General features: G+C 40.6%; 1 protein-coding gene across 2 annotated transcripts in view; it reads left to right on the top strand.

Annotated features, from left to right (window-relative positions):
* Nucleotides 1–13,733, top strand: part of LOC136881323 (malate dehydrogenase, cytoplasmic) — a 134,027-nt gene that overhangs the window by 75,916 nt on the left and 44,378 nt on the right. For both annotated transcript variants that reach the window (XM_068229301.1, XM_068229300.1), the window contains exon 3: nucleotides 4,267–4,608. In XM_068229301.1, the coding sequence (XP_068085402.1) occupies nucleotides 4,267–4,608 (342 nt within the window). The remainder of the gene's footprint in view (nucleotides 1–4,266; nucleotides 4,609–13,733) is intronic.

Below are 13,733 nucleotides of genomic sequence, written 5' to 3'. Positions count from 1 at the left end.
TATTGGATCGCTGATAACTTAATTGGTGAAAGGGCGATTAAACCGAAAGTTATTTATGACCGCAATCTCGATCCGCTTATCGGATACTCTGAGGCACAATTAAAGGAATCGGTAAGAAGTGACAAACTCCCTATCAGATTTCTCTGCTTCTTTCGTGAATTACTTATTTCGTTTAAGCATATTGTAAGAAATACGTTGTAGAAAATAAGTCAAACAATTGGTCTTGGTCTATCTTTGATCTCATATCTGTTTGCTGCCTTCTGAAATTATTAGTTTTAAGGAATTTTTATAGTTTTTCATATTCGAACGTGTTGTAATGAGCGGGCGAGACAGAATAGTAAAGAGAATTCTAGCGGCGCTTGTCGGAAGTATCTCGAGGACAAGTTTAGTGTGCTGTATTTCCCGGCCTTGTGTATCTCGTAGGCAACGGTACAGTGCTGGACTACCCGTAGCGTGGAGACCGGTGGCGTTGTGGTTGGGCATGGAGACATTTAGACGTCGGATGTCCTTTTGAGGACGATCCTGCCACAGCTGGCGCAAGTGACCCTCCTATTGACTGCTTAACGAAACTGACGTCCAATCTGGTCCCTAAGATGGGCGAGTGGTCTGACCTTGCTGGCCGAGGGAGCACGTTGACATCGCGAAAGCAAGCCAGACTACTGGATACTTGGGTTATCCAGATGCACCAGAAGAGAAGCACACACGGTCGCAGAATTTCCTGGACATATTGCCACGCCGTCAGGGTTTTTTCAATCACCACCAGAGGGGAGGAGGGAGCGTAGGAAATGGCCACTCGCTGGGGTGGTGTGGCTGCCTTCAATGAAGCATGGATCTCCAGACTCGAATTTGGCGGTCGTAATTCGTCGCTGAACACTATTCATCACCAGTCCGCAAGCCGCCATGCTGCCAGTTTCTGGCTGAAGTTCAAATGTGCTCGGCGATGGTCCGGTCGTAATGGTAGATATCGTACGGGACTTCGCGATTACAGATCCTCTTCTGATAGCCACGTGAATATGATAGTGGTGAACACAGGCACATCACCAGATGCCATGGTATGTCTCCATGGAGTTCTTACAGCCTGTGGCACGGTGAAACGACCGTCCTTGCTGGTGGTCTACTGGCATCGACTCGAGTCTCCTGACGCGCGCGTGACGTTCCGCTGCGTCCAACAGGGACGCACACTATAGTCACACACACTATTGTTCCCATTTTTTCCTTCAGTCACACTTCTAACCCAATCTAATCTAACCTAAGATCTTTAAGGTGATAAATAGTAAGTTGGACTGTAAGCTACTACAATCTGACCTAAACCTCCTAAGTAACTGGTGTAAAAAGTGACTATTTGGTTTGAATACTTCAAAATGCAATGCAATTACGTTTTCACGTAAGTTAAAACCTGTAAATTACCTTTGCATACATGCAATTTTCAAATAGCTCGTGTGAATGGAATAAAATGATCTTGGGTGTGACACTTTCAAACTGTTACGGTCTCTCCTTCGAGGAACATTTATACAAGACTATCTGATGTACCCGTGCTTCCCTACGGGATTCTCAGAAAGACTGACTTTGTGGTTTTCCCTAACTGAAGTCAACATATGTCATTACAGTAATGTCAATAGGAAAGTAGCGATTAAAAGCAATGTTATCATATAAAATAATCGATCAAATGAACATCCGAACATTTTCTCACTTTTAATGAACAGTACTACTGTGCCGATCTTACAATCCAAAGTTCCAGTGCTGGAATGACCAGGCCGCAGACAACCGTGAATACTCCTCTGTCATTATTCCGTTAAATATGCACACTGCGTATTCCAATTAGTGCCTCAGAGTAGAAAATGATTAGCTCGAATGCTATGATGTATCAGTTGTATCAGAAAATTTATGAACCAGAGGAATGGCATGCTAAAGGAGAAAGTTATCTAACTCCCCAGCTACTTACCGCCAATACTCAGGCAAGCTGTTACACTCGGTACGATCAGGCGAGTGGGCCATGTGGTTAGGGGCGCGCAGCTGTGAGCTTGCATCCGGGAGATAGTGGATTCGAATCCCACTGTCAGCAGCCCTGAAGATGGCATTCCGTGATTTCCCATTTTCACACCAGACAAATGCTGAGGCTGTACCTTAATTAAGGCCAAGGCTGATTCTTTCACACTCCTAGCCTTTTCCTATCCCATCGTCGCCTTAAGATCTATCTGTGTCGGTGCGACCTAAAACAAATTCTAAAAAAAAGACCTATCTGTGTCGGTGCGACGTAAGGCAAATTTTAAAAAAATACTCGGTACACAACAGTAATCCTATCTATTGGAGATGAGTGGCAACAGAAGACACAAAGCACATCACAACAAACAATGGCCAATGCAATGTTATTGTTGATCAATTTTATGAGCTTTCTATATTGTAGGCCTTCACATTTAGTTTTCTTTCGACTCTGTGTTATTAGAGCGTCTTATACAATTATTTATAGCGTAGACTGTAATTCCTTATACTCCGACTTTACATACCGATTTTCATTAAATTCTGCTTATCTATTTTCTCGTGTCTCGGCGCTGATATAGACTTAGTAACAAAAATCCAAATTCATGAATATCTCTGTGATCATATTCGGTACTGTAACAATGTATAAGGCATAAATGATCGGAAATTTAATACTTTAGTTATGTAGTATTTATCGATACAACCACTAATAACATAAATATTGAGAATTAAATTTTAGGCCTTCCGCTAAACTACCATTTCATTCAGCGTGAATACAATTATTTATCGCCTAGATTGTAGCGACTTATTCCCCGACTTTGCATACCGATTTTCATTAAATTATATTCAGTCGTTTTCTCGTGATGCGTGTACGGACGGACAGACAGACAGACAGACAGACAGACAGACAGACAGACAGACAGACAGACAGACAGACAGACAGACAGACAGACAGACAGACAGACAGACAGACAGACAGACATTACGGAAAATTAAAAATTGCATTTCCTTGTTACTGTGTACACGACTGATATAGAAATGCCATCTTTTTTAAAAGCATTCTGAGCAATGTACACACAAAACTCTTATTTTATATATATAGATGTCTATGAAAGGGTTTTAATTACTTGGCTTTCTGAAAAGAAACTGTGCTAATTTGTTTCTCCTAGAACTCTGATAATTTTGTTTTGCACTCTCAGGCCATTGTTAGAATACTGTTGCGGGGTGTGGCTACCTTCTCATCAGTATTTAACACAAAACTTGGAAAGAGTGCAAATAAGGTTCATGAAATGGATCAGCTATAAAGGTTTGGGTATTTATCTGTCTTCGTCCGATTATGAGTCTTCTTGTGAGGGTATGAGTGACAGGACATTGCACTCGCGCCGCAGATGTGCCAATGCCTTCTTTCTTTATAAATGCCTGAAGAATAGAAGGGATTACTCAACATTATTCGAGTTGATTCCATTACATGTTCGTCGTCGCAAAACTAGGCAAAGGTATATTCTTCATCTGCCTAAAGTGAGAACTGCAGCTCGGGCAAACTCCTGGCTACTGAGGGCACTGACGTCACTAAATGGGTGGGTGAATCAGTGGACCTTTATCACTCACCCCGTCTAAAATCAGAGGTATCCGAACGACCTCATGAATGCAAGGTCCTCTATGTAAAATATGTACATATGTGTATATAAATGTCTCTAGATGTAGTTTAATCATGACATTTATTTATTTATTTATTTATTTATTTATTTATTTATTTATTTATTTATTTATTTATTTATTTATTTATTTATTTATTTATTTATTTATTTATTTATTTATTTATTTATTCTTGTTCTATGTATGCGTATATAAAGGGCTCTGAGTTTAGTTTAAACTTGGTTATTATTTTAGGAAATTAATGTTATATATTTAAGGTGAATTTATTGTATATTATGTTTTATTGAATCATCTGTAATTGGGCAAATAACTTGTTGATGATAAATCTATCTATCTATCTATCTATCTATCTATCTATCTATCTATCTATCTATCTATCTATCTATCTATCTATCTATCTATCTATCTAAAATTTTGATATTCCGGGATGATACATAGCCTGTATTACCCAAAATGACACTATCTTTCAAATGGTGAAATAAACTTCAAAATCGGTCACTGTAGTTTCTGAGATTGCCCGTTACATAAAAAACCCTTGCAGTCTCCCTTTATTTATTAGTATAGATGTCTCTAATTTACCTGATAACTGCAGTTGGTTATGCTTTCATCAATGAATGTGCTAATACTTTCCAGGGTGAAGCACTCAACGAGCATGCGAAGAAAACGGCTAAAATAGTCGTAGTGGGCAATCCTGCAAACACAAATACAATGATATGCGCTAAGTATGCCCCAAGCATTCCGCGGGAGAATTTTACTGCTATGACACGTTTGGATCAGAATCGTGCTCAGGCCCAAATTGCATCACGACTCAATGTTGTTGCGGATAAGGTGAAAAATGTCATTAGCTGGGGTAACCATTCTGCAACACTTTACCCTGATGTGGCCAATGGAACTGTTACCATGGGTAAAGATAAGCCTACGAGTATCGAGGCTGCTATCAATAACAACGAATGGCTCAGTACAGAATTTGTGCAGGTACGTTCTTGAACCATTCACTTGTAAACATATAAATTGATATAAAGACTTAGTTTAAGTAAATTGGTAAATAATGTATTATTTTTAATATTTTTTAAAGAGAAAGGCGAGATAAAAACTGTACTTTACGCACCGCATCGTGTTAATATATTTCAAAAAGTAAATAATAAAAATATTACCTGACATTAAGAAAAAATGTGTTCATTGTCAAGATTAGGGGCAAATCAACCCGCCCCAAAAATATATTAATTTTATAGAAAACATATTGTAAAACATGCGGACATTTTTCCACCTTGGTATATATTTATACAAGAATGGTGCTGTTTCCAGAATTCGGGATAGTTAGGTGTGATTGGGCAAGGCTCCTTATTGAGTTTGTAACATATTTGAAATTAAATTTAATATGACAGGGTTGGCAGCAGAGAGAGATGTCTGGGATAGAGGGGGGTTGTGTGTGTGTTTTTTAAAATGAAAAATGGCTGACGTGTATAAGTGCCTTTTTTTCTTCTGAATAAATAGTGAAAATGTATGATTTCAGTGGGGTGTTATGTAATTTTTAATTGGTGAACCTAACATTTACTGCCGACCGCGACAGGGCATCATTAATAAAAGAAGACTCCCGTGAAGAATGAAGATGGAAAACCTCACGAAAGCAAGGACCTTAAAGTGTGTATACAACGAGGTTATGTCGTTACAAGACGGTGAACCAGATGCAGAAAAAATTCAGCTGCAACTAGAAATCCTTCAAGAAAGGCATGATACTATCGCTAATTTAGATGGACTAGTATTTCAACAGGTGATAGATGATAATTGTGAGGTTGATCAAATAGCAGATGAGGAAGAATCAACTGATGAATATGGACGTAAATTCTTGAGCTGTAGGGCTAAAGCAACAAGATTTTTTAATACCATTTTGCCGGTTCCCCTCCCCGAAGTGTAGTAAATGAAAATATAGCTGAAAGAAAGAAATACAGGCTTCCAAAAATGGAATTGAAGTTTTCTGGAGAAATAATTGACTGGTTATATTTTTGGAGCCAGTTCCGTAAAATACACGAAGATAAGGACATGGGGGTGGAAGATCAATTCCAATGTCTCATTCAAGCTATGACAGAAGATTCCAGAACGTACGAGTTAGTCAGAAGTTCTTCCCCCGCCCCCGCCCCCCCCCCCCCCCGACTGCCGACAATTATCATAAAGCGATAGACAGTCTTCAAGATCGATTTGGTAAGGAGGACTTACAGGTAGAAGTTTACGTTCGTGAACTACAATATAGTGAATTCCACAGAAAAATCGCATCTAAGGTTTCTGAAAAGTTTAGGAGTTACTACAGAAAAGTGCACTGCAATGCTGTATTCCTTAATTGAATCGTCCTTGCCAGAAGACTTACTAAGAGCCCGGCAAAGGAATACTTCTTTGAGATGTGATTCTGTTTCCAAAGATCGTTTGAAACAGCTCATGGATTTCTCCAAAATGAAGTTGTTAGTGATGAAAAAATTTCATTAGCAATGAAAGTGTTCAACAATAATACATCCCAAGGGCAAGATTAATGGAGGCAAAAAACAAGAGAAGCCTGTGAACCAAATGTCCTCACCGCTTCTGCTTTGTTGTCTATTGATATTTCTTCACGACAGGAGTGTGTGTTTTGTCTTAAACCTCATTCGAGTTCAGAATGCATTAAAGATCAACAAATGACTGTAGAGGAAAGAAGGAAGATCTTGAGTAACTAGCACTATTGTTTTAATAGTTTAAAGAGAGTTCATCAAAGTAAAGCCTGTGAGTCCATTATCAGATGTATTGTTTGTGGTGGGAAACATGTGGTATTAATGTGTTATGAACTTGTTACAAAGACAAATAAAGTGTTTCCAAAATTAATTTTGAGGGCGAAAGAAAATCGATTAGTGAGGATGCCACTATACCAGATGAATGGAGAGTTGCTATAGTAGCCCCTGTGTATAAAGGAAAGGGTGATAGACATAAAGCTGAAAATTACAGGCCAGTTTGACATGCATTGTATGTAAGCTTTGGGAAGGCATTCTTTCTGATTATATCAGACACGTTTGTGAAATTAATAACTGGTTCGATAGAAGGCAGTTAGGTTTTACGAAAAGTTATTCCACTGAAGCTCAACTTGTAGGATTCCAGCAAGATATAGCAGATATCTTGGATTCAGAAGGTCAAATGGACTGTATCGCGATTGACCTATCTAAGGCATTTGATAGGGTAGATCATGGGAGACTACTGGCAAAAATGAGTGCAACTGGACTTGACAAAAGAGTAACTGAATGGCTGGCTATGTTTCTAGAAAACAGAACTCAGAGAATTAGAGTAGGCAAAGCTTTATCTGTCCCTATAATAATTAGAGGGGAATTCTTCAAGGCAGTATTATTGGACCTTTATATTTTCATATATATATAAATCAATGATTTGTGTAAAGAAGTGCAATCAGAGATAAGGCTTTCTGCAGATGATGTTATTCTGTACAGAGTAATAAATGTTACAAGACTGTGAGTAACTGCAAAATGACCTCGATAATGTTGTGAGATGGACAGTAGGCAATGGTATGTTGATAAACGGGGTTAAAAGTCAGGTTGTGAGTTTCACAAATAGGAAAAGTCCTCTCAGTTTTAATTACTGCGTTGATGGGGTGAAAGTTCCTTTTGGGGATCATTGTAAGTGTCTAGGTGTTAATATAAGGAAAGATCTTCATTGGGGTAATCACATAAATAGGATTGTAAATAAAGGGTACAGATCTCTGCACATGGTTATGAGGGTGTTTAGGGGTTGTAGTAAGGATGTAAAGGAGAGTGCATATAAGTCTCTGGTAAGACCCCAACTAGAGTATGGTTCCAGTGTATGGGACTCTCACCAGGATTACCTGATTCAAGAACTGGAAAAAATCCAAAGAAATGCAGCTCGATTTGTTCTGGGTGATTTCCGACAAAAGAGTAGCGTTACAAAAATGTTGCAATGTTTGGGTTGGGAAGAATTGAGAGAAAGAAGAAGAGCTGGTCGACTAAGTGGTATGTTCCGAGTTGTCAGCGGAGAGATGGCGTGGAATGACATTAGTAGACGAATAAGTTTGAATGGCGTTTATAAAAGTAGGAAAGATCACAATATGAAGATAAAGTTGGAATTCAAGAGGACAAACTGGGGCAAATATTCATTTATAGGAAGGGGAGTTAGGGATTGGAATAACTTACCAAGGGAGATGTTCAATAAATTTCCAATTTATTTGAAATAATTTAGGAAAAGGCTAGGAAAGCAACAGATAGGGAATCTGCCACCTGGGCGACTGCCCTAAATGCAGATCAGTATTGATTGATTGATTGATTAATTAATTAATTGATTGATTGATTGATTGATTGATCGATTGATTGATTGATTGATTGATTGATTGATTGATTGATTGATTGATTGATTGATTGATTGATTGATTGATTGATTGATTGATTGATTGATTGATTGATTGATTGATTGATTGATTTTTTTAGATACGACTATGATTAACGTCTCTTGTTCTCCTGAGGTATATTTTCAAACCCTGACAGTTGTTGTTATGGGTAAGGGTAACAAAGAAACAGTGCAAGCGATCATTGATACCAGGTCTACTCAATCTTACATTGTGCATGGCCTAGCTGAACAAATGGGGGTACCAGTCAATCGGAAAGAAAACTTTAATACACTCCTTGTTTGGTGGAGTACGTTCCCAACAGGCAAAGCATGATTGTTACAACATAATGTTAAGGAGATTACAGGGCAACTATTCCAAGGAACTGAAAGTTTTGAGCAAACAATAATTTGTGAAGATCTCCCATATGTTAGGAATGGTACTTGGAGTGATGAGATAAAGGATCTGAAGATTTGTTTAACAGATGTACAAGACCGAGGACCCATACAGATACTACTGGGGGCAGATGTCGCAAGGAGGCTGAATGAAGACAACAGATATGAAGTGTGTCTACCTTAGAGCGAAATAGCTCAGCGTAGGTTGGAGACAGTCACCAAGAAACTACAAGCTGAACGACATGAGGGATACGATGGCGTCTTACGAGATTGCGAAGCACAGGAACGCCCCTTCTCTAAATGACTGTATTGAGAAAGAACCTAACCTTACAGAGTTGATTCCTAGCTCATTACTGGTTCAGAGAAAATGATGTTGGAGTCATTGCAATCATAGAAAAGACATTTTTTCAAATAAGCGTCCATCCCAGAGACCGTGACTTTCTAACATTTCTTAACTCAATTCATTCATGAAAGAGGCAGATATAATTATGGAGAAGGCATCTTTCAGTCTGCGAGGATGGGAATATTCTCACGACAAAACAATTGAAAATCTGTCACAAGTGTTAGGACTCATTTGGAGTAAATAAAACGATACTATTGAGTTGAATCTGGCACATGTCATTGATGTCATGCCTGACGTAATAAGAAAGATGACAATACTAAGAGCAGCTCATAGAGTATTTGATGTCCTGTATCTCTATGCCCTAAAATAATTCTACAGGAACTTTGGACCTTTGCGCTGGACTGGGACACTGAAGTAAATCAATGATCAAAGAAAAGGTTTCTGAAATGGTTGGCAGAACTACATCACCTGGCAGAGATTAAGATTCCTAGATATCTGATTGGAAGGCTGCCATCGGTTGAAGATATCTCTATGCATATATTCTGTGATGCTAGTCAAACCTCATATGCCGCAGTTATATTCTTGCGAGTACAGAGGATTGATAAAGTGGATCAACGACTTGTACAAGCAAAAACATGAGTGGCACCCAAGAAGATCACCATAACACGTCTGGAATTATTAGTAGCTACTGTAGGTGTTACACTTGCCACATCAGTGTTATCATTAACGTCAAAAGAAATTACTGTTCATATTGGAGTGACTCATAGACAGTATTATCTTGGATAAAATTAAACGAACCTTGAGGAACTGTCGTCTGGAATAGAGTTCAAGAAATCCGAAGATTATCCAGAATTGAACAGTGGCGACATGTTCCTCGAATCATGAATCCAGCTGACCTGGCATCAAGAGGATTTGATCCAAAGCATTTACGGGAACCAGATGGTGGGAGAGTCTGAAATGGTTATAAACAACCCCCTACGCAATGGCCCTGCTCCGAAGTTACAAGAAACAATGAAGAAGTGTTCGAAGAAAAAAGAATAAAAGTCAACATTATGACCGCAATAGAAAATAAGTCGAATACGCAAGAATGGCACCTCGACAATTTCTCGTGTTTTCGGAAAACAGTTCGCATGATGGGGTGGCACTTGAGATTTCTGCACAATTGTCGACAGCAAAAATATTCAGAGCTAACAGTTGAGGAGACGACAAGAGCGGAGAAAAATGTGATGAAGTTCATACAAAAGGAGTATTTTGTTGATGTAAAGGACGAGAGATGTAGCACACTCTGTGTTTTCTCTGATGACGTGGGAGTGATGAGACTGAAAACAAAGATAATAGCACGTCGGGATGATTACGCTTTCCGCTGTCCTATTATCCTTTCTGCAAAACATACTTTAGTTCGTGCTCTCATTAGGGAAAAACACAAAGAATTATGTCATGCTGGTACACAGATTCTACTCAGTGGGCTCCGACAGAAATACTGGATCCTCGGTGGAAGAAGAACGGTGAAAAATGCAATCGCATCATGTGTTATCTGCCGAAGATAGCATGGAAAACATCTTGAAGCGGAACAGGCTCATCTACCCATTAACAGAGTGAGAGAGGCTTCGGTTTTTGAGATACCAGGGGTAGACGTTGCAGGAACCTTGATTTTGACAGGAGGAGAGGAAGGCTGGGACTGTTTGTTCACGCGTGCTGTTTTTCTTGCGGTCCATCTGGAGCTTGTGACATCTTTGGCTACCTTAACATTCCTCGAAGCTTTTCGACGCTTTGTATCCAGACGTGGAAGGCTAGCAATAGTCTACAGTGAAATTGGGACGAATTTTCATGGCGTCTCTAATGCCTTGGAGACGATTCAGTGGGATAAAATTGTTGAATATAGTTCTGCAAACGAGACAATGGAAATTTAATCCTCCCGCTGCACCATGGTGGGGAGGTTGGTGGGAGAGGTTGATTGGAGTTCTCAAGCAAATGCTTAGGAAAGTTCTGGGAAATTCGTGCCTGTCGTATCAAGAAGTGATGACTGTATTGTGTGACGTCGGAGCTGTGATGAATTCTCGGCCGCTTACGTACTTGTCCCGATATTTACATGATGGAGAATGTAATATTCAACAAATGATACAGATATAGACAGAAAATAAAAGAAACTTTAAGGTTGAGATTTAGGAATGAATATCTTGGACAACTAATTCAGAATAACTATTCTACAAAAAATCATTACAAACCCTTCGTGGGTGAAGTAGTACTAGTAGACAATGACAATCCCAAGGTACTGAATTGGCCATTGCAAGAGTGATGGAAGTTATCCCTGGCAAAGGTGGTGTTGCGAGACTTGTTCGTCTGAAGACTGCAAGAGGGGAACTCGTGAGACCGGTGCAGAGGTTATATACACTGACTGACAGAGCAAATGCAACACCAAGAAGGAGTGGTCAGAACTTTATGCCAATTGCAGGGTAGACTGACGTCACTGAGGTATGCTCATGATGTGAAATGCGCCGCTGTGCTGCACACGTAGCGAACGATAAATGGGACACGGCGTTGGCGAATGGCCCACTTCGTACCGTGATTTCTCAGCCGACAGTCATTGTAGAACGTGTTGTCGTATGCCACAGGACACGTGTATAGCTAAGAATGCCAGGCCGCCGTCAACGGAGGCATTTCCAGCAGACAGACGACTTTACGAGGGGTATGGTGATCGGGCTGAGAAGGGCAGGTTGGTCGCTTTGTCAAATCGCAGCCGATACCCATAGGGATGTGTCCACGGTGCAGCGCGTGTAGCGAAGATGGTTGGCGCAGGGACATGTGGCACGTGCGAGGGGTCCAGGCGCAGCCCGAGTGACGTCAGCACGCGAGGATCGGCGCATCCGCCGCCAAGCGGTGGCAGCCCCGCACGCCACGTCAACCGCCATTCTTCAGCATGTGCAAGACACCCTGGCTGTTCCAATATCGACCAGAACAATTTCCCGTCGATTGGTTGAAGGAGGCCTGCACTCCCGGCGTCCGCTCAGAAGACTACCATTGACTCCACAGCATAGACGTGCACGCCTGGCATGGTGCCGGGCTAGAGCGACTTGGATGAGGGAATGGCGGAACGTCGTGTTCTCCGATGAGTCACGCTTCTGTTCTGTCAGTGATAGTCACCGCAGACGAGTGTGGCGTCGGCGTGGAGAAAGGTCAAATCCGGCAGTAACTGTGGAGCGCCCTACCGCTAGACAACGCGGCATCATGGTTTGGGGCGCTATTGCGTATGATTCCACGTCACCTCTAGTGCGTATTCAAGGCACGTTAAATGCCCACCGCTACGTGCAGCATGTGCTGCGGCCGGTGGCACTCCCGTACCTTCAGGGGCTGCCCAATGCTCTGTTTCAGCAGGATAATGCCCGCCCACACACTGCTCGCATCTCCCAACAGGCTCTACGAGGTGTACAGATGCTTCCGTGGCCAGCGTACTCTCCGGATCTCTCACCAATCGAACACGTGTGGGATCTCATTGGACGCCGTTTGCAAACTCTGCCCCAGCCTCGTACGGACGACCAACTGTGGCAAATGGTTGACAGAGAATGGAGAACCATCCCTCAGGACACCATCCGCACTCTTATTGACTCTGTACCTCGACGTATTTCTGCGTGCATCGCCGCTCGCGGTGGTCCTACATCCTACTGAGTCGATGCCGTGCGCATTGTGTAACCTGCATATCGGTTTGAAATAAACATCAATTATTCGTCCGTGCCGTCTCTGTTTTTCCCCAACTTTCATCCCTTTCGAACCACTCCTCGTTGGTGTTGCATTTGCTCTGTCAGTCAATGTATACCGGTATACTCGAAGTGACATCTGCAGAAGACCACGCCTTCAGACAATTTAAGCACTGTGAAAAGAAAGGAAGTGGTCAAAGGACAATTAAATCATCGACCAGTAGTCCCAAACTGAAAACTAATAGTGGGAGACTGGTGATTAAACCAAAAAGATTTGAGGATTGAGTGATATTTTTCACAAGTGTTGATTTATTCTATGTGATATTTCTCTCAGATGTTCTTTTAGAGTTCCAAAAGAGACAAGAAAGGGGAACGGTGATCTTACTGTTTTGAATTGTGTACAGTAAATTCGATTTTTTGTCTCTAAATAATGTTATTTTGTATTGATCAAGTGGATAAATTGTAATTGTAATGTGGAAAAAATGTAATTGTAATGTGGATACATGATGTGTTGCGTTGTTCCCACAACTCAAGGTGGGAGGATGTTGAGTTTGTAACATATTTGAAATTAAATTTAGAAGGAGTGGTGTGCTTGTGTTGAAAATTAAAAATGGCTGACGTGTATAAGTGCCTGTTTTTCTTCTGAATATATAGTGAAAATGTATGATTTCAGCGGGGTGTTTTGTGATTTTTAATTGGTGAACCTAACACTCTTATTAACGTTTGAAGTGCCAAATATGATCAAACCGTGGTTCCCTTAATATTACTGCTTTGTTACAAGCAAAATTACGTAACTGTGTCATGATCACCTAGGAGGTTCAAACAACATTTTTCACCATATTCGTTTCATTGTAGAACATGGAATAGAAAAATAAGTATTCAATGAATATCCATGACAAATGTAGACAAGCAATAAAGCCCACTATAGGTGGGCCGGCACAAGGTTGCACTTGACAGTTGTAAGTCATGTTGGCACCACTACAAAAATGAAATGAAGAACGTCACCCATCAATCAGAATCACCAACCTACTACTTTTTTTATGTCAGATACAGTTACGCATTTTAATTCGTATTTAATTCCGTATAGTGCTTATAATCTTTTATTTGCTTATACAAATATGAGCATTTAAAAATATAAGGTTTAAGCGAGCCACAAAATAAATACGAACTATTTTCAGTTGATTGTTGTTGGCAATATGGATAGTAAAGTGGTGCCATCTATAAGCAGCTTGACTACCGTATTGAAGTGTTGCCGTTTTGTCTGTCGCCGCTAGCACGTGGTCAGATGTGTTTCGCGCGTTTATGGA

The sequence above is a fragment of the Anabrus simplex genome, chromosome 9 (genome assembly GCF_040414725.1).
Source record: "Anabrus simplex isolate iqAnaSimp1 chromosome 9, ASM4041472v1, whole genome shotgun sequence".
Lineage (NCBI taxonomy): Eukaryota > Metazoa > Arthropoda > Insecta > Orthoptera > Tettigoniidae > Anabrus > Anabrus simplex.
Note: the sequence above shows the minus strand (reverse complement) of the source record. Positions and strands in the feature narration are given on the sequence as shown.